At 38.5% G+C, this 20,485-nt stretch overlaps 2 protein-coding genes across 2 annotated transcripts; one reads left to right on the top strand and one right to left on the bottom strand.

Moving 5' to 3' along the window:
• Positions 1-540: 540 nt before the first annotated feature.
• On the bottom strand, positions 541-9,632 carry LOC149303143 (ATP-binding cassette sub-family G member 8-like). Its single transcript, XM_089481348.1, is given in 13 exon segments — positions 541-678; positions 1,160-1,287; positions 1,539-1,806; positions 2,317-2,393; positions 2,499-2,698; positions 3,303-3,345; positions 3,571-3,771; positions 4,045-4,314; positions 4,904-5,036; positions 6,396-6,634; positions 8,219-8,369; positions 8,519-8,629; positions 9,531-9,632. Coding segments are annotated over 13 exon segments (2,061 nt in total).
• Positions 9,633-9,981: 349 nt separating this feature from the next.
• On the top strand, positions 9,982-20,101 carry LOC149303142 (ATP-binding cassette sub-family G member 5-like). The gene is made up of 14 exons (XM_089481347.1): positions 9,982-9,999; positions 10,134-10,294; positions 12,200-12,321; positions 12,503-12,639; positions 13,149-13,247; positions 13,814-13,946; positions 14,478-14,617; positions 15,804-15,933; positions 16,377-16,590; positions 17,059-17,264; positions 18,850-18,988; positions 19,077-19,262; positions 19,474-19,586; positions 19,914-20,101. The coding sequence occupies exons 1-14, from the start codon at positions 9,982-9,984 to the stop codon at positions 20,099-20,101; spliced, it is 1,986 nt and encodes a 661-aa protein (XP_089337473.1).
• The last annotated feature ends 384 nt before the right edge of the window (positions 20,102-20,485 follow it).

The raw sequence follows: 20,485 nt of genomic DNA, 5'->3' as shown, positions 1-20,485 counted from the left end.
AGGTAAAAGTAGTGGTGTATACTGGCCTAGGCAGACAGGTCCAAGGGGCAGGGGCAAACATGTCCCACGTGTCCCAAACCTGTCCCTTTACACTATGGTGGCCTCCATAGGACTCTATACTCATCATATTTAAGAGGATCGCAGCACAAGGGACAGCTGCTGCGGTTAGGTCTAGGATAGCATTGGACATAAATACCACGCTGGATAAAAGCATATGGCGCAGTACCCTAGCCACTACACATGCTCATACAGATTGCTGTACTTTAAAGGAAAAGTGTTTTTTACATTAAAATCGGCTGCGATGAGGTTGCATGCTATGAGAGAATGCATTGAAATGGCTGTATATGCAATATATGCTTCTCTACCGCTATTCACTATAACCGTTCCTTTAAACAAAACCGAACTTCTTCCCGCACTGTAGGCTCAGAATCTTTAAAGTCTGGAAGGTTTACCTACACCTCATCACAAAGCTCTGGGCTCAACAATTACATCCAGTGTTGGAATGGTCATCGCTAAGAGTTCTGGCGCTTTTGTTGGGTTTTACCAATCTTGGCTTGATTTCTGCTTAACAAACTTGAGGCTTAGGAAGTAGAGCAGGAGAAAGCCAGCACTGATTCCGATAAGTACGAGGTAGCACAAAAACAATGGGTAAGAGTCCATTTCCATGTTCTGGATGATCTGTAAAGATAAACATGAAGTATAACTATCACATGACGTTGACTTAAAGTCCTGAGCCTAAAAATGTCCTCCCTTACTTTGTAAATCAATATATTGCAAATATAACAGTGCCGAATGCTCCGCTATGTAACACATTTTCTTATATATGTCTGGGATATAAATTAAGTATAATTTCTTTCCTTATATTCCATCCAAAGGAGTTACAACAAAGAAAAGTAAAGTGCTTTAGGAAGAAAAGCATCCGCATGGTATATGAAAGTCTTGAGGGCATGACCATAATTGTTAGAAACATCGTGATTGAACGCAATAAAATATTTGTGCCCCATATGCATAGATTTCTGCTTAAATATAGGCCAGTGGAGGTCATTTGGTTCCGGATTCCTTTTAATATGGTTGAGTAAATACGGTAGTTATTTCATTAATTGGTTGTTAGTTGATAAAACTTGGAAATGAAGAGTTTGAAAGTCTAATCATATCTCACCAGTTCTCCCGGAATTGTGATGGTGAAGTTCTCAACAGACAATTCGTACGACAAATCGGTGAACTGAACTTGCATGAGACCTTCGAAACCCCAGTGGAGGAAAGATACAAAGGAGATCCAAAAGGGAACTGTAACGTAAAATAATAATAAGAATAATAATAAAAAATGAATATATTTGTAAAAACAAAATGTTTTACTATAATATTGACAAATAGTGGTTTTAGGAAAGCAACTATATTCCGAATAAGAAAGAGTGGAGTTTATTAGGTAATAAAGTGCTTTCTGCTTATTTAATTTATTTATAGCTGGAGTCGGTGGAATTGTTACCGAAGACCTGTTCATGTTTTAGGTAATTCTACTATCTTGTCCTTTGTCCTACCTGTCCATAGGTTTTCCAGCTTAATTACAAACCCTCCTGTCAAATAAGAGGCAGTAAAAAGGGCATTGCTGAGAAAGGAGGACATCTGCAGCGTGGGCAGCAGGGCCGACATCCATAAAGCCATCGCCCTGCTGCAATACACAATGAGGAAGAGCAGCGAGATGTTCAGTAGGAAGTTTTCTGGTTGTGGGTTCAGGTTTGCCAGCCAGTATATTGGAACCCCGTAGAAAATGACAAAAACACAGTGTTCCGGGAGTTCCCCAATGACCTGAATAAAACATATAAAATCATTATTACAGGGGTCTGCCTGAAATATATCATTTCATTACTCAATAAGGCTATGATCTATCCATCTATCCATCTATCCATCCATCTATCTATCTATCTATCTATCTATCTATCTATCCATCCATTTATCCATCCATCTATCCATCCATCTATCCATCCATCCATCCATCCCTACGTTTGTCAAACTCAGATGCAATTAACTCAGCAAAGTCTTGAGTATTGACGGATTCCCATCCCCAACAGGAATGATTGATAAATTCCGGAACACATCATACACAATGTGACAAACTAGGTGTCACTATTTCATCGGCCCCGTATGAAGTGGCGGGCAGGAATTAATGGTAGATATGCCCACAACTCCCCAATATTTATTTATTAAACCCATCCACTAACCGTGCTCTCTCCTTCTTGCCCAGTTACCTCCCATGGAATTCCTATAAAACTTTTTTTTTTCAACTTAGTAAAAACTGAAGCAATCTGAAAACGTTACCTTTGCAAAAAAATATGGAGTGATGGAATAGAGTCCATCCTGCAGGTCGTGGTAAAGCATAGCTCTCTCCGAGTGACCTGAAGGAGGAACATTGACAAAATATATATATGGTGAATAACGGTATTAAGGTAAAAACACCTAACGGCGATTAAGGTAGCTTTTTACTACAGGATGGGACTCACATTTGGCAACAACATCGAGGACCACAGCAAATGGTGTAATCGATCCCTTCATGAAGAGGAGGGCGATGGTGTCTTGAATGGAAAGCTGATTTCCCCCTTGCCCGTAATATAAAAAGCCAATTAACAACGCCATGAGAAGAGCCTCGAACCCGTGGATAAGTAAGGTGGTCAGGTCGCGCAGGTCGTTGGAAATGTGCCGCCTACAGATAAAAAGGACACTTAAATTATCACGGGGTTACTGCTAAATCCGGTTACTATTACTACTGGTGTATAGCAGCAGCAGTTCTGAGGGGTGACAGGCCATCTGCCAAAAATGGGGGCAGATTGTTCTGCTGGGTGAGTGGGCAGGTAGGGCAGCGATGAGAGAACTCCTAAACTCCTAGCAGTAAATAACCTTACTGGTGCGTTCTACTTATTATTAATGTCACTGAGACACGATGTCATATACCAGGGATCCGCAGGAGGAATATTAGCCTCCATGTTTGGTTGTGTGAGACAACTGGGGGGCTTCACTGGGTTAGGCCCAAGAAGGTGCCCAACGAGGATACATCACTGGCTATGGCAATGTATGGTCTCTTTAGAAAGCAATCCAGAACGCGGAATCCACTATCATTTAACCCTAAAAGTATTAATCCATGGCATAGTTATTTCTGACGGACCCATCCGGGAATTAATAATATTTCCATAGAATCTTTCTATCTATTCCAGGGCTGCTCAGTGCTCCTCTATACATAAAATAGAGCCACCCACTCCACTAACTGCGATTCTTTGGGGGGTTTTCTCCACTGGTCAGAAAAATTTTACCTTAATAAAACTGAAAATTGGTGAAATCCTTGAGGCAGGTCATCTGTTTCATGTGCATCAATATTAATGATTTTTTCGTGCGGTTTCATAAAGCTACAAGGAGACAAAAAACATCTGCATTAATTACATTGATTTACTTTAGGAAAAAAGCGAACTTGCCCAATTTACATTGTAACTTCTTCACAAGGGCAGTAAGATCATACTTTCCTCTCCCTTATTTGCCCCCAATCTGCTGTTTTACGACTGTGTTCCCCTTTTTATTTTCTACAGACATGACATCAGATGGGATCAGATTAGATTTACCATGCCTCGCTGGGCGTCCTTTCCTTATTTTCTTCATTGTGGCCTTTCCACAAGAAATCTTCTGAATCTTTGACTTTTTCCCAAAACATCTGCGCCAGAGACCTTGTCCTTTCCAGACATTGCATTTCCTGCTCTTTGCTCCGCTTATCAATGCTGGTCAAATCCACTGAAATTACAGAGATCATTGGACACACTCCATGAAACTACAACGTTTTACCAAAAACTTTCTGTATGGGAAAACCCTCAACACATTTTATATTAATACATCAAAGGAGGTTGTGTTTGGACCTGTGTATAAACTTTTGAGGATAAGTGACTAGTGTTTTGAACCAGGTTGGAAGAAAGGTGTATCATGGCCAACAAGTCCTAGATAAATTCCCATAGTATGTCAGTTTCTGAGTGTGTTTGGAGGGTAATGGTACATTTGGTATGGACCTACCATAAAAGTCTGCAGGGTTACTGTATCTGGGACAGGGATATCCTATAGAAGAGAAGTATTGGACCATGTCTTTGGCCGTTCCAGAATATATAGTAGTTCCCGACGAGAGAAGAAGGACGAGATCGAACAGCTGGAATATGTCAGAGCGGGGCTGGTGGATTGATAGTATGACCAGTCGATTTCCTCTGGCCAGCCGGGACAAAGTGATCACAAGGTTGTGAGCCGTAAAACTATCCAATCCAGACGTGGGCTCGTCAAGTATCAGAATACCTGCAGGAGCAAAAAACCATCACCAATCAAGCCCATTCCCACACATTGCATTCCGGCAAACAGATTTCTGATTCCTGCTTTCAAATGGCAGGTATGGGTCGCAAACAAAAACTTCTTACATACTACACGCAAGAGTTGATTTTTTATCACAGATACCTGTAAACCCAAATACTACAGAAGCCAATAGGACCTAAAAATACTTTAAGGATGGCATGGCTAGTATGTGCCAAAAGGCCAAAAAGGGCAAAAACTTTTTAATTTCTAAGTGTCGTAGCTGCCATGCATTAAGTAACTTATTCCATGAATGCATCATTTGGTTCTCCTATTGATGACAACATAGTTCACAGCTGAGACTGACCAACCTGGTATAGATGAGTGTACGTCATCAAAGGAGCGTCATATATGCAATGATACATGTCGGTAGCAGAAAACGCTTTCTAAATGTAGGGATATTACCTGTCTATGTAGTAATCTTAGTCGAAACACCCTAATAGATTACCGCTTGTGCTATTTAATTATAAATAGAGTATGTTATAAAGATATGCAGAGCGGATTTGCCTTTGTGTCCATCTCCTTGAGGTGCACTTGCCTGGATTCCAGAGAAGTTGGACTCCGATGCTCACTCTTCGTCTTTCCCCGCCAGATACTCCTCGAGTGTATTCATTCCCAACTTTGGTGTTGGCACACTGCCGTAACCTCAGTTCTGCTATGACATCTTCCACCTATTTATACACGAACAGCTCCAATGAGAACAACAATGAGTTTGGTACCCTCTGCCGTAAAGTTATTCCTTCTATAATCTAAGTCTCCTAGAGGGAAATTTGCTGTTCTTGCGAACTGTCACTTACGTCACTAGCAAACCGGTGAACATTCTTGGAAAATACCGTATTGGCTTGGATATAGGCCGCACCCGAATATAGGCCGCACCCTAAAAGTTAGGTGCTTTTTTAAAGAAAAAAATTTCTTAGTAAAAAAAAACAGTGGAACAGAAATGCCGCCTCTCTGCCCCCGCGAGATATGCTGCCACTCTGCTCTCCCCAGATATGCTGCCACTCTGCCCCTCCGAGACATGTTGCCACTCTATCCCCCCCTGAGATATGCACTCTGCCCCCGAGATGTGCCCCCCACCCCCGAGATATGCTGCCACTCTATCCCCCCCCTGAGATATGCTGCCAGTACGCTTATTCAACTTCCGGTGCTGGCACTTCCGCCGTGGGAAGTGCCGGCAAGGAAGATTGTTAGCGTACATCGCGCAGACGTTCACCGGCTGCGGCGATTCAAGCGTTAACAACCTCTCGCTGCTGGCACGTCTGCACGACGTGCTTTAACAATCTCCCTTGCCGGTACTCCCCCCCGTGGGAATTCCCGGCAAGGGAGATTGTTAAAGCACATCGGGCAGACATGCCGGCAGCGGCGGTTGTTTACGTACATCGCTGCTGCTGGTGAACGTCTGCGCGATGCGCTTAGACAACCTCCCGTGCCAGCACTCCCCTCATTGAAAGTGCTGGCAGGGAAGGCTGTCTCAGCATATCAGAGAGTAGGATACAGGTCCCCTGCACCGCTGCGGGGGATCTGTATCCTAACCCTGCTGCATGCCCGGCGCCTGGAACTGCATGTCCCGGGCGTCGGGCGCTAGACCCCGAATATAGGCCGCACCCCCACTTTAAAGACTTAAAGTGGGGGGAAAAAGTGCGGCCTATATTCGAGCCAATACGGTAATATAAAATAATATTAAATCTATAAATAAAGATACTTTCCATAAAGGGGCATGTTATTAAATTAAGGTTGAATATATTTTTATTATTATTATTATTATTATAGAAAATTGGAAAGTTAAAAATTGATGGTCTTGTATTTTTAAAACCTTACTCTACAATCAATAGTATTAATGATACAATATATTAAATCAATTAAAAGTTAACATAAATATATATATATTTCAGTAGTCCAATTATAACTAGTATAGAAGAATTTATTTTTTTAAATGTTCTATTGATACAAAAATGATCCCCAGGTATCCGTCCATGCGTAATTTAACTAAACACCATAAGTACCCCCAGGCTGTGTTGAATGACACTCACCCTTTTTTGCCTTTGCGACTCTGAGAATGTTTTAGGTAGACGAAGCTTGGCAATAAATGACAGCGTTTCGCGAACCGTCAGGTGTGGCAGGAGCTGGTCATCCTGGCGTACGTGAGCGACACACTTTTTAACCAGCTGTTTTGTGGTGAGTTTTCCATTAATTAGAATCTCTCCTGATTTAATCTTTCCTCCTTCGTCCTTGCATGTAATGATGTCAAGCAGTGACGTCCTGCCACAGGCTTCATGAACAGAAAGAGCAGGTGTTACGTTTCAAAGGTATATTGCTAGAAGAAATTATATTAGATCTAAGGGTACAGAAACTATTACCATACCTCCTGAGTATTTAGAGGAGATAATTAGTTCCCTCATTGTGTATCACAAAGCATTACAACGTGGTCTAAAAGTTCTAATTTTCTTATTCCATAACTCCTTATCTGCTGCCCCACTATACCAGACCTTCACTAGCCCATAATCCCTCCATAAATAAATAAAAACTAATCCTAACCTACAGGGCCCTTAATGACACTGTGCCCCCTTAAATCTGCACGTATCTCTACTACCATTATCAGCTCTCCCCATTCGAGTACCGGGGATTTTACCTGTGCTGTATCTATTCTCTGTTACTCCCAACCCTGTCGGCTGTTAGACTTTCTCCAATTTACTCTACCTTTTAGTTCACACTAAAACCCCCACCTATTCAGAGAAGCATACAGCCTACCCGTCTAAAACCCTCAACCTGCACCCCGAAGAAACCATCCATCATGCCCTCCTTTGAGATCTTTACACCACTTACTTCTCTACGTTCAAACCATCGCCACACCAGCAGTCCATATCATTTTGTCTTATTCCCCCTCATACTACTAATAGATTGCAAGCTCACAAGAGCAGGGCCTTTCTTTTTGTACAAGTAGGTCTTAACATGTTGTGTGTTAATTTCATTGCCAAATGTTATATGTCAGTTTAAATGTTATTGTTTATTTTTACTGTAATTTTTGTACCTTGTTATCTTGCGTTTAGTCACAGACTGTGGGACTCACAGAGCAGTTGATATTCATGCTTAACATACTGTATGCTTGTAACTACGTACACGTAAACATATGTTTGTAACTGCTCACATGTAAACATTTGTTTGTAACTGCTCACATGTAAACATATCTTTCTAACTGCTCACATGTAAACATATGTTTGTAACTGCTCACATGTAAACATATGTTTGTAACTACTCACATGTAAACATATGTTTGTAACTGCTCACACGTAAACATATGTTTGTAACTGCTCATACATAAACACATATTTGTAACTGCTCACACGTAAACACATGTTTGTAACTGCACATCTTTCTAATTGCTCACGTGTAAACATAGCTTTAATTCCCTTCCATCTAGACCATAGCTTAAGCAAATGTTTGCTTTTAGTCTGCTGGGATAACAGATCCAGAATGTCGTTTTTAGTTACATGTCGAGGACAATGTCCACTCCTTAGCCACAAGAGCAGTAGATATTCTGTGAATTGATGTTGAATAATGATATTGCTAATAGATGAAATAAAATATTGTTCCTTATACAAAACGAATGTATACTTTTTGCATACAGAGCATAAGACAATGATCTGATACACCGCAGGGAATCCCAAATCATCACTGAACCAATAAAAAAGTCACTTATCACTCAGTTTTATGAAATACATTTGCAGTCAAGCAGTCAGCCTTTTGCTCAATATAAAAAACCCTTAAAGCTATCCGAATATTATTATTAATATAATTACTCCTCTTTAAAGACTGATTATTTAGTTTTGTTATTTATTTTTTAGCACACTCGTACCTGTGTTTCCTATGACCGCTAGCATCTGGCCGCTGCTCACCCTCACGTTCAGGTTTGTCATTGCTGAGGTCTCGCCACCTTTACCCCATTCCCAGGGCATTTTAAACTCGGCGAGTTTCTCGTACCACGGAATCTGGTCATTTAAATTGACCTTCAAGACAAAAAGAACAGATAGCCAGGTTAATACGAACTCTGGGATTTCTCTGGTTAACGGAGTGGTTTATTATTACAGGTTCAACTTCATATTGTTTGATTAATTATTGAACTTCTTAGCAATAATTTTATTTCTGTAAATCTCACCTGGTAGTGCAGGTCCTTAACCTCAAGCACATTTGGAGTCCCAGAATATGTAAAATATAAACTGTTGTCTTCTTCGGCTACAAACAAGTCCTCCCCGGGCATCATGCTGGCCTGTAGAAACATCATTTTGAGGTGGCATTATTTAAAGTGTATTCAAGTAATTGTAGAAAAGCATATTTACCAAAAAGACACCACCCTGAAGACTTTATTCAAGCTAATAAAACCCGCTAGAAGTGTTTTAAGCTACCTCTGTGTAGATAATATAGATATTCTCGTGAGCCGGGCCCTGTCTGTCTGTCAGTTCTAGTTTTATCAGACCCTTTAATGTATGGACTGTAAGAAACGCTGCGGGAATTGTTGGCGCTATATAAATAAAAGATATTAATAATATTGCTGAAATGCTTCTTTTTCACAATGTGTATTACTAGATTTCAGATACTAAACTATGAGGTTACTTCTTACTTATAGGACAAGTGTCTGCTTGACAGGTATATGTTCTATTTTTCTATAATTCTATTTTTGAAACCTTTTTTTTATATATATTGTTCACTGTATACAGATTCATTCAAGCAATCAACACAATCTTTGTGACAAGGATTTGTCAATAACACCAAAAAAAATAAAAATTAACTTAATGAAACCTCCAAAAAAGAGGATCCTGTTATTCTAACAGTTTCTGGATATGCCTTTGGCCAGGAATATATGCCTATCTTTGGAACTGGCTGAAAATCTATAGTCCAGTTGAACAAAGTGATTCTCATACCATGTACTCTATGACAAAATGATGGTACAAATTCTGCCTTGGATGAAATAACATAACTGAAGACAAGATGGCCGCCTTAGTTGGGTACACTTGTACAATAACACGTATATTTAACTAGCAAAGTTACCATTCTTACATATTTTTCGACGGGTAACATAGTAGGACTCTATGCATTAGTTTTACAAAGCTGTATTCCTTTTCTAAACATCAAAATGCGGTTAAACTGAGTCCTGATCATTTTCTACTCACCGGCAGACCCTGAAATGATGCATATCTTGTCTGTCTTTTCACCAGCTCCATAGATTGTGTATTCTTCGCATCCATTTCTTTCTCTTTTATCCGGTGTTGCATACACTAAGTGGTTCTTTTCACTTCCAGAATGAAGCCCAGTTCTAAATTGAGTTGCTCATCTGATTGCCAAGGTTTGTAATTGTATGTGAAACGGGCAGGTGAGGCTGCTGGTCGCTGTTATCTCCGGAAAGCACGCCCAACTCAAGGTGCTGTCACCTAATAAATTGTGCTGTCTGTTTAGATACAGTTCAGAGGTCTAAAGTATTATCAGATAATGAAATTACATTTCCCAACCAGCTTGTTTCATAAAAGATAAATGCTGCTAGAAGGGAATACACGAATCACAAGCATTAGGATCTTTCTCTAATTAAATCCTGTCCAAACTAATGCCAACAGCAGATAACTTACCATGTCTGCCAGGTTCCAGGTCAGTAGAGAATGGTGAGCGGGATCACTAGAGGCAGAGAAATCCCTAAATCCAGGGATAGGAAATTTGAAATGTGAAGTTCTAAACTAAAATATATTCCATCGCTGTGAAAGGTGTGATTGTTTTTCTTGTAGGAGACAGCGGAAACTTTGGCTCATTCAGAGGTGGAAGAAATCTTCCATCTAGAACCCCAAGGATCAATGGAGAACCCCAGAAGATCTGATCCAGATGCCACGATATCCAATGAAGGATCCAAGTGCAGTGTCAGTGTGCAAGGGATCTCCTACACCGTCAGGTAAGAAATTCCACATGCTTACTCTAAAAATGGGATAAAGGAAGAAATTACTACTTAAATATGGACCGTTCTTCCAGAATAATAATATAAATAAATATTATACAAAAATTTGAAATTTTGCTTGCAGTCAAAAAAATAAAAAAAATAAAAGAAACTAGTGCAAGCTGGAACAGTATTAAAAAAGTAAAATCAATAATAATGAGGTATATGTTTTTTTTGTTCAAATGAGCTTTTATAAATATAGTTTAGCTGTTACAAGAGAAGCAATGTATTTAAACCCCCTCTTCAAATAACAATGAAGATTTTGTTTGAGCGTGCAGAAATATAGGTTTAGATAAACCAGTAATGATATATTTTTGTATCATTGTTATAGTTGTGAACATATTGTAAGCACTGTCTGGGCAAGATGGATGTTGTTGTATTGTTCTAAGAGAAAAGGTCATTGAATGATGTACAGCTATATAATAATAATAATAATAATAATAATAATAATAATAATAATTATTATTATTATTATTATTATTATTATTATTATTACTATTATATAACATATTTATATAATCAAACTAAAATATTTAACATTTATTAATCTATATATATAGAATATATAATTATTATTTTTATACTATATTATCTATATTTTTACATATTCTTTATGTTTTCCACTCTAAATAGAAAACAGCGTAAGGTTGTTCTAAACTAGAGCGTAGGGTGCCAGAAAGGATTACAGTCCTGTTACGGCTGTTACAGTATATATGTAAATGTTTACTATACACGCTGGCCGTGATGTACACTGTCACCTTTACTACGTAATCCTGAAGTGTACTCTCTCAGACTGGACTTTATCTCCTCTTTTCTTTCCGCGGTGGTTGTGACACTGAAGTGTTGGGCAACAAGCCACATATTTTGGATTTGGTTTTGTTACAGTTCTGGCTTCTATGCTGAATCCCTTATGTTTGCAACATGGGTTTAAAGATCCTTGTGGAACATGTTTGCATTGTCCTCCCCTTTGACACAGTATCCCGTTTGCTGCTGTTTTTGCACAGCTTTGCATACATTATTTGTTTTTTTTTTTTAATTCCTTCAGCTCCATATATTTATTTTTATTATATACATTAGGTTTCCATATTTTTATATGTCCTCGGAAGGCCTCTGAACAATAAATGCGTATTAATTTAATTTAATTTATTAAGCTTGAATTAAAAAAAATAATACTTACCTTAGGTAGAAGCTGCAGCTTCAGAGCTTCTGTACTCACTGGTTCAACAACTCATGCCACTGATTGGCTGCTTGAAGCAATCAGTGGCAGGAAAGCGTGCTCATTGGAATCAATGGAAGTGCATAACACACCTGTATGCAGAAGGTGGTCTTATTAGAGCCCACCTCCCAGAAGCCGAGCCAGAGCTGCAGCTGACAGGGCTAAGTAAATCCTCGAGTCAGGCGATGTCTATGGCAAATAGCAGGGAGTGTGGGAAATGCATATGGCGGGTGGAAATGTAAAGGGATTGTTAAGGTATCATATGTCTTATTGTGTATATTGTAAGCTTGCGAGCAGGGCTCTCTCCACCAAATGTATCGGTTTGTCTTAGTCTGTCAATTCTTGTCTTGTCATATCCCTTGAATTTATGTATTGTATTAAGCGCTGCGTAAACTGTTGGCGCTATATAAATAAAGGATAATAATAATAATAATAATAGTATATGATGGCTGGAGTGTTGAAGTCAAACTTGACGTATAAATTGGTTTCAAATAAAATAATAACCCAATCTATTTAAATAGCCAGGATATTTCTTGCAGGATCATTTGTAAGGATGTAGACAGAGATATACATTACTTATGTAAAGCATTGCATCTCCTCTTCTGTTGGATTTAAATCATAAACCTTGGGTATATCATATGTTTCAGTGAACGTGTTGGACCCTGGTGGGATTTCCAGTCCTATTACAAAAAATGGACAAGACAAATATTACGAGATGTTTCCTTTTACATGGAGAGTGGTCAGATCATGGCTATTTTAGGAAACTCGGGTAAGAAAAACACACACCTGCTAACTTGAAACGATGACCCCAACTGGGACACTCCGCGCAACTCTTCATCCATCGGGTCCACATCTTGTAGAACAGCAGCAGCAAATAATAATTTAAATTGAAATTAAAAGTTAGTAAAAAGAAGTTCTAATTGGACTGTTCTGTTCTGTTCTGGATTTAGGTTCTGGGAAAACTACGCTTCTGGATGCAATTTCTGGAAGGATAGGACATAAAGGAACTTTGCTTGGTGAAGTTTATGTGAACGGATCTCAGCTGAAAACAGAACAATTCCAGGATTGTTTCTCCTACGTCTTACAGGTAACGTTGTGCAGGGAAGAGCGGCAGGAATGGTACCTGGCTCAGCCACCAGTAGGATTGTATTGATCGGCGGACGTTATACTGGGAGACTGCGCAAATTCCTCTAATGAGAAGAATGATTTACCAGATATAGCCTCTTGCAAAAAAAAACAATAAAAACCCAAGTGTAGTAAACCCAAAGCTAGTTGAGGGTTTGGGCGTAAGAATTTGGAACATTATTTTATTACAGGTCTAGTATTAAGAATGTAGCATCCTTTTTTTTTTTTTTACTTTTTCCAAATCTTACTACACTAAATAAACCCATGTCATAATGTGAACAGATAAAAATACCGTAAGCAAGATATCTGAACAGGTTTGTTCCAAGTGGGTAACCCTACCACAGTGCAGCTGGGAGAGTGAATTTTCTCTTTTGCCAACATCTGCCATAAAGCATCACTGCCCTTTTTTTAATAAAGATCTGCGGGACTATCACGTGAGTCACAGAATCTCTATGTAACTTTATTTTTCAGCATGATACGCTGCTCACCTACCTCACTGTGCGGGAAACACTCACCTACACTGCAATGCTGGCCCTCCAGAAACACTCCGCAGAAGCCCTGAAGAAAAAGGTATCTACAGAATCAACCGGGTGTCACCGCCATGAGCTCAATGAATGGGGGATTCCTCCCCATAACAATGGCATTAACCAGAAAAAGCCACTTGACTTGAATAGCTCCTAATAATAGGGAAAACCACTTATTTCAATGGGAGCTTTTTTCTGTCATTGATTGGCTACTTAAAGCAGCCAATCAGTGGTGGGAAATGTGTGGCCATGGAGAAAGCATTCAGCTGTAGCCCTGGGGTTGCAGTTTCAAAGTCATTTTATTTTTTACAGGTTGAAGAAGGTATACTAAAGTACTTAAAATTCCTCAATACACATTATTTGTTGATGAGGCTGCATGGGGCACTCCAGTGTCCTTTTAAACTATCTTTGGCTCAAAATTAACTTCTAATAAAGCAATGCCCTTCACACTCACAGGCTGTCTATATTGTCAATATAATCCCCATGTGATCAGTAGCTATGACTACATGGACCAAAGGTCATCATAAGAACATATGGCAAATAAGACTGCTTAAATGAGGAGGTATGAGCAGGTCGTATGCTTAGTGACATGGGAAAACATGTGTCTTTCAGGTGGACTCCGTCATGGCTGAACTAAGTCTTACTGACGTTGCCGATACCGTCATTGGAGGACGTATTTTTAACGGGATATCCAGTGGTGAAAGACGCCGCGTTTCTATTGCAGCCCAGCTGATCCAGGATCCCAGTGAGTTGGATTTAAACAGGAACCCCTAACATTATTCTATCAGATAAAAAACGAGTTTCCAAAAAATATCATGCTATTTTCGTAAACAGTTCTAAAGTTTGCAAAATATTACGGTAGGTTTTTTTATTAGCCACTTGCATGTGTTCTGGCTCTAATAGACAAACGCTCTGACTCTCATACTGCCTGTGGTATAGAATAGAGTGGCTCAGTCTTAATTACCCAGCCTGATGCTCTTATCTTAACCAATGAACGTCTATGGAGGAAAGGACTTTATTTGCATTGCAATTAATAATCAGCTCAGTCACTCAAAATATGACATGACTCCCTATAGTGGTAGCCTCCAGAAGCAATTCCAGTAACATATTTAGCAATATCTAACGCTATGTTTTCCATACTATACTAACTGGTGATTACCGGAAAATATGTATTCGGTAAAATGAAAAATAAATAACATTTGGTCACATTCTCATCCTGCTGAAATTGCTTTCTGCCTATTCATTTTTGCTAAGGTTTCCAAACAATTTTTCACAGAGATTATATTGCTTGATGAACCAACAACTGGGTTGGATTCAATGACAGCAAGTAATATCGTTCTACTGCTCTCCGAGTTGGCTCGCAAAGGCAGAATAGTGATTATCTCCATTCACCAGCCTCGTTCGGAACTCTTTAAAGTAAGTAAACCCGCTTTCTGCACCATGATTCTTTTACATACTAGCATAAAAATACACCCTTTAATTCCCAGAGGTATTCATTGAATTGCAGCCTGATTGAAAGTGTTCCATTTGGTGCCAGCCTGGTGATATTCAGGGTTCCTTACACTCATGTGGACTTTGGTGGGCTCATTGACTACAACCAGATGTGAGCTTGGTGGTAGTCAAGTTAAAATCAATACAAGCCCATTTTTTGCGGGCCATTTCTCATTCTTCCATGGAATCCAAGCAAGACTCGTGTGTGAGGTCTGCACCTCAAATAATACTGAAGTTCTTGGCCACTTAAGATTGTGGTGTCTGCTGCATCAATCCATGTCCACGATAGCAATGCTGTTGGTGGGATTTCTGTCAAGGCTAGGGTGTTACTACAGTTTGGCAGGGCCGTCACTTCCACAGGGCAACAGGTGGCTGCCCCAAGCGCAAGGTGACAACTTGCTCCAGCCTCCTGGTCCCAATGCCCTTGTGCCTCCTTGGGCTTCCTTCTACTTCTGGAAGTGGATATGACATCAGCCTGGGAAGAGACTTCTGACCTTGCCCTTGGCATCATGATCTCCATTTTCTAGTTACGGCTCTCATCTTCGCCATACATTTATGATTTGCGCAAAAAAGTAAACAAACGGCTCCCAACCCAGAAGTAATGTCTATCTTTGGAACCACGAAAAGTTCAATGGCAGGAACTGTCTCCAACTGGATACATTTGTCTGTAGATTAGAGCACATGGCTGTGTTTATATAGACATTTTAGAAAACGACCAGGTTTCAGGAAGATAAAATAAGTATAATGAACCCATTTCAGAAGTTGCCAAGAGAGTTGTTAGGTAATGAGAATACCTTCCTGTATGTAAAGGGAAATAAGGATATTAATTTTGAGCTCCTTCACAATAAAGATAGGGGTGTACATGCTGCCATTATGTTGTTCAGCATTACAGAAATGTTTGTTAGAAGAGAATGATAGCTTGGTTTTGAATGTTTCAAGGTCATTAATGTGAAGAATGGGTGATGGGAAGTAGAGGGTTCTGCAAGGGTAATAGCTCTTGAACCAAATTAAAGTTTCATTTGAGGCAAAGAAATGAAAAACATGTGATACATCTGCTATATAGAGCTAAAATCCATTAGTTTTTCATAAATCTTGTCTTTTTGAAAACTAGGTTTTTAACAAAATCGCAATAATGAGCTGTGGAGAACTTATTTTCTGCGGCCATCCTAATGAAATGATAGAATTTTTTGATACATGCGGCTATGAATGTCCTGAACACTCCAATCCATTCGATTTCTATGGTAAGTGTTTTATTTCATGTACCATTGTCACGCTGGGAGTAAATCAATGGAAATTAGCTTATTTTAGGTAACGATATTGTTGCTTTCCAGTTACCATAACCCTGACAGGGCGAGTGTAAGTTCATTTCTGTTAATTGGGAATTACGTTTTATGAACGATTTTAGATTAGCGTAAAATAAATGCCATACTTCCAGTGAAAGACATTTGCAATTTTAAAGCTGATCTATTACCAAAATGCTACATTTCTCTGTTCTACACACCAAATAAACCCATGAAATGATGCTTATAGATGTAAATACTCAATATATACATTTGAAACCGAATTTTTGTATCTACTACGTGGGCAGCCATCTTGGGATGGCCATGATTCTGCTCCCTTAAGCTTTCTGGTTCGCGTGTTGATCGGCTCCTGTTGCCTGACTTCCTTGTGTTTGCTTTTCCAGTGGATCTCACGTCAGTGGACACAAGAAGTAAGGAGCGTGAGCTGGAGACGTATAGCAGAGTCCAGTCCATTGTATCGGCCTTTAAAAGCTCAGAACATTTTCAGAATACATTGGACTTTTTTGACAATTCCAAAGCCAGTAAAGAACGACAACCTATCCCATTTAAAAGGAAAGAATCACCCAATGAACTCTGCAAACTTTGGGTCCTACTAAGGTCAGACAACTGTCAATACTATTTTGCATGTTATGGCTACAGATAAGAAAAATGTATATATTTATATGTATTTGGTTTTATTTTTGTAATTGGTTAAATATACTATGCCATATATTTTGTTGATTACACTTTATAATTAATCAAAGTATTAATCTGCACAAAAATACAGTTCCGTTCATACTTTTATATGTTTTCATGTGACAGGAGAGGGTGCTGATAGGCTGTAAGCCTTTGTTTTCATATCAGCAAAAAAAGCCTCTAATCTTTTGCTCTTTTTTTGAATGCTTTGCAACTTTTGAGAGAAGAAAATATGAATTTTAATTTTTGTCATGTAAGTTGTACCAAGGGATAAGACAAATCATGTTTTAAAATGCAGTATTTCAGAACCCAAGGTCACCCTATGAAAAACTTTTATTTTTATTAAAAAATGTTTAATAGATGGTAAAATATATATTCTTCTACTTACAGGAGAACTGTTAGAAATTTATCAAGGAACAAGATTGGTATACTCATGAGGCTCTCCCAAAACTTGATATTTGGCCTATTTATTGCATTTTTCCTAATTCGATTAAATAACGATGTCCTTAAGGGAGCAGTTCAAGACCGCATTGGCATTATTTACCAATGTCTTGGAGCAACCCCTTACACAGGATTACTCAACGCGGTTGCTTTGTGTAAGTTACGGTGATCTTTTTACATTTACCTGCTCGTCCTCAGTATATACCTTTACATAGCACTGTGACAAACTCATGTGTGGCTTTAAAATAATATATATGTAATAACGTGCTTCCTGGAAACAAGATGTCTGGAGAAAATAGAGGCTTTTAATATTGTCTCCTACTTACATATTCCAAAATATTCAATCTGTTTCTAATTTTGACACAGAGAATAAGAAGAGAGACGTTGGGCATTAATCCATTCTCAACATCTTTATAGATAAAGAGCCATTGTGCTAAAAAATTAAGACATTTTGGAATGTCGGTGGTTTTAGGACTGGCGAACTGAATTAAAATAGGGAAAAATGTGCAGACACTATTGATTAATGTGCAATAGAACAGCGTGTTGGTCACTAGACAATGGAGTAGCAGTTTCCATAGGTGTGTATATAGATCAATACCCTGTGAGCGTGAAATGCATTATTCCAGTGAGGTCATCTCATTAGAGGGAAGAAAAGAATCAATCATTTTGCAATGAATATCTTCCATATAAACATGAAGGCTCCTGTTATGGTAAATAAATACATAAAATTCAATGTAACTATAACAGGGATACACCTATTTTAGATGATAATTTCACCCCTTTACACTGAGAAATGCACTGCTTGTCAATCTGAGACCTCGCTTGCTGTTCCCGGGTACGGACCTGCCTGTATGACTATTTATACAGTTCATTGGGAAATATTGTCTATAGAAAGGTGTTGTAAAGCAAATAAACCTTAGCAGAGCTGTTGTTTTATAGTTTCCTTTGAAGGTTTAATCTCATGAAAACAACTCAGAAATTTTTAAGGCAGCTTTTATCAGTTTCTATGACCACAACCCATGAGTGCTTTTGTGTCATGAGAAAAGGTGCTGTTCCACCTGGGGTGCCTCATAAGAAAGCTCCAGATAAGTGCTGGTTTATGTAAAAAGAAGTAGAAGAAACACATCAGCCATTGAATTTTTCTTCTTATTGTTCCCCGTCACTTAAAACTGTATTAAAAGGCTTCATGAGATACAGGAGCAGCTTACAAACAATTCTGTTATTCTTCCAAAGCTCTCCTTTAAACTAGAAGACCCTCAAGCCTTCTGGGATGTCAGAAATGGTCAGCCAGGCAGAACAGAGCAGTGCAGAGGGAACAAATTCAAATCCCACTGAAAACTTTTAACTAAAAAAACATAGAAAACATTTTTTATATTGTATATTTATTAAACATGTATACCATAGTAGTACATAATAATAATAAGTATTTTGTACATTTTGGGGAAAAGGCATCTACGTGGAACAGCAGCTTTAAGTGTTCATTGCAAAATTGTGATTGAGGAAAACAATTTTTATTACGAAAATATTTCTGGGAAGGGTTTGCTAATTTAGCAGTACTGGGAATTACATATATAAAGTTATCTTAAATTCAGTAGAGTAGGTGGAACAGCCCCTTTAATAAACTGATAAATGAGCTGTTCCCATTATTTCCACTCAGGTTCCAGACAAATCCATTCATTTTTTTCTGTTTTGGAAATATTAAAACCCCCAATGATATAGAAAGTCTTTTTCTGTCCCCAGTCCCTGCTCTACGTGCCATCAGTGACCAGGAAAGCAAGGACGGGCTATACCAGAAGTGGCAAATCCTGCTAGCCTACATCGCACACATCCTCCCATTCAGCATTCTCAGCGTGGCCATATTTAGCGCTTTCATTTACTGGTAAGTCAAATTATATGTTATTGTCGTAAAATTAGTTAAAAAAACTTTTTTTTTTTAATTATTAATACCCCCTATTTTTATTTTCCAGGACCATTGGACTGTATCCTGAGCCCATACGCTTTGGCTGCTTCTTTGCTATAAATGTGGTTCCCCATCTGATGGGTGAATTATTAACTCTTGCAGTTCTTGGAGTCGTAAACAACCCTAACATAGTAAATGCTGGCGTAACCCTACTTAACATTGCGGGGATTCTTGTGGGATCCGGAATTTTAAGGTAATCCTTTGAAAAAAAAACTAGCCCATACCAACGTGTCCAACTCTATCCTTGACAAATAAACCTGCCAGTGTTTTAGGAATAAATACACGAATAATTGTAAAATTCGCCTTTAATCTTCCATTGTGTGTTCTGATTAGTATTTGGCAAGTCAATCATAATTGTTTACCAAATCATTTACCAAAATATGTTTTTGTCGTTCGTTTTCCAGAAGTTTGCAAGAAATGCCTCAAGTATTTCAGCTGCTAAGCTACATTACCTATCAAAAATATGCTTGTGAATTATTAGTGGTCAATGAGTTTTATGATTTGAACTTCACCTGCGGTAAGTTAATGGCATTTTTATTTATCATTTTGAATATTGTGAGCTAATAATAAAATTAAGCAGCGTTGTATATTTTAATAAATAATTCCCACGTTTGTTATAAACATTTTATGGTGAGCCATCTAGTTACTCGGACAGAGACAACGAGACGCGGTGATTATTCATAAACTAAACAGCCTGTTCTGTTAAAATCCAGGAATATATCGGATAAGCAAACATTTGTTAAATGAGATATTTTACATAATCTTAATTTATGCTGATTGCCATCCATTTAATACTTGAACATTGTTTAGTTAACCCTCCGTTAAAATGTCTTTTATTTGTTAGGTGGAAAAAACATTTCATCAAACCCCCAGTGCGTATTCACAAAAGGCAACGACTACATCGACATGACTTATCCAGGGGGTCCTTCCAGAGTCACGTTTGATTTCCTAATGCTCTACGCTTTTCTTCCTGCCGTGATCATTGTTTGTATAATAAGCTTCAAATTACGAGATGTTTTGATTCGTAGATAGATATTGCATTAAAGATGGTTTTACTGTAAGTTAGATGGCTTTTTCTTCTCCAATTAACATAGTACTGTTAATTGGACTATTAAAACATGGGAATGTCAAAGCCGGTATATGGACTTCTTCTTCCTTTGGGGAGGAAATCAGTTTATTTTAAATACTTTCTTCCAGGATGCCACCCGAAATGCTTAAGCAATGTGTACAGAATTCAGAGGAAATTATTTGTATATACGCGCAATTTACACTATGCATATCAACATTTGATACGAAAATGTTTATTGTGATATATCTAGTACGGATTAAGATATTTATTTAACAGAAACATTTTAAGTTGAGCAGAAAATATGGTTTTCATTGTTGCCAAATCCATACCCAGAATATTGCGAATGT

This window comes from Sceloporus occidentalis, unplaced genomic scaffold, assembly GCF_023333645.1.
Source record: "Sceloporus occidentalis isolate IW3139 unplaced genomic scaffold, rSceOcc1.0.p SCAF_15, whole genome shotgun sequence".
Lineage (NCBI taxonomy): Eukaryota > Metazoa > Chordata > Lepidosauria > Squamata > Phrynosomatidae > Sceloporus > Sceloporus occidentalis.
The sequence above is the reverse complement of the archived record's forward strand: the minus strand, read 5'-3'. Positions and strand labels throughout refer to the sequence as shown.